Genomic DNA, 1,100 nt, shown 5'->3' with positions numbered 1-1,100 from the left:
AGAGCATCATCCAACTTCGCAACCCAGTCTTCCTTCAAGGCAGCTACACCATCCATCTTCATCCTGATAGAGTCATCTAATAGCATACTAATCAGAACTCGGTGGAGGGTTTGATGGGTACGTTCATAAGCTCCACCCAAGAAGGGACTATATCTCGGCGTGAGCTTATGATCAATAGAGAACTCCTGACACATGGTCTCAAATTTACGACTAGTAAATTGGGCACCATTGTCGCTTAATATAATATAGGGAGTGCCCAGCCACTTAAACGTAGCCACCAATGCCTTCAACACACTATCAGCTGTAATCTGCTTCAAAGGAACCGCCACTACATACCGTGAGTAGAGGCATGTCATTGTAAGCAAATATCTATACCCTTCTTCACTTTCAATGTACGGACCAGTTATATCAATTCCCACTAAATGCCATGGCTGCAAGACACTGTGAATCCACCCAGGATCCTGAGGATGGCATTTGCGGCCACGTACCAACTGGCATACTTGACAGGACCTCACATAGTCTCGTACATTCTTACGTATATCTTTCCACCAAACCACCTTCAACATGGCTTGCAGTGTACCAGATATACCAACATGGGCTCTATCTTGATGATATTTCTTAATCAATAAAGGCACCAACTTATCATCATTAGGTATAGCCACTTGTCGCCTAACCCTTCCCGAGTTATCTTGGCGAATCTTGCGATGCAGAATCTTAGTAACCTCATCTACCTCGTAAGATAGTTTCCACCTACGCTGGGTGTTCGCACTTACCTTGTGCTTACCCTCAGCGTCGGTGGTACCCAAGATGACTGACTTAATTAATGAAAGCTCCTTCGAAGAAGACTGCTTCCATAATAAAAGACTCAACCAAGCTTCTTCCCATGAGGGTTCTTGGTACGCCTTCTTCAGAGCCTTCGCTTGCCATCTTCTAAGTCGGCGTAGTAAATCCTGATGCTTCCTAATACTGAGGTCCAAAGAGCCATCAGCACTCTCAAGCGTCAGCTTAGCCACCCGGTTTACGGGATCCGCAGTCTCATCAGCGGCCTCTTCCTTAGCATCACTGATGATACCTTCGTCAACCAGTTCAAAGTCAAAGTC

The 1,100-nt window shown here is 45.6% G+C and overlaps 2 protein-coding genes across 2 annotated transcripts; both read right to left on the bottom strand.

The window, feature by feature from the left end:
• Positions 1–557: 557 nt before the first annotated feature.
• On the bottom strand, positions 558–731 carry Pmar_PMAR004681 (hypothetical protein; the record flags this gene model as incomplete). Its single annotated transcript, XM_002787965.1, has 1 exon — positions 558–731. A coding segment is annotated over one exon (174 nt), but the record flags the coding sequence as incomplete, so codon positions are not given.
• Positions 732–773: 42 nt separating this feature from the next.
• On the bottom strand, positions 774–1,072 carry Pmar_PMAR004680 (hypothetical protein; the record flags this gene model as incomplete). Its single annotated transcript, XM_002787964.1, has 1 exon — positions 774–1,072. A coding segment is annotated over one exon (299 nt), but the record flags the coding sequence as incomplete, so codon positions are not given.
• Between the last annotated feature and the right edge of the window lie 28 nt (positions 1,073–1,100).

This window comes from Perkinsus marinus (genome assembly GCF_000006405.1).
Source record: "Perkinsus marinus ATCC 50983 genomic scaffold scf_1104296928884, whole genome shotgun sequence".
NCBI lineage: Eukaryota > Perkinsozoa > Perkinsida > Perkinsidae > Perkinsus > Perkinsus marinus.
This window is presented reverse-complemented; position numbering and strand designations above follow the sequence as displayed.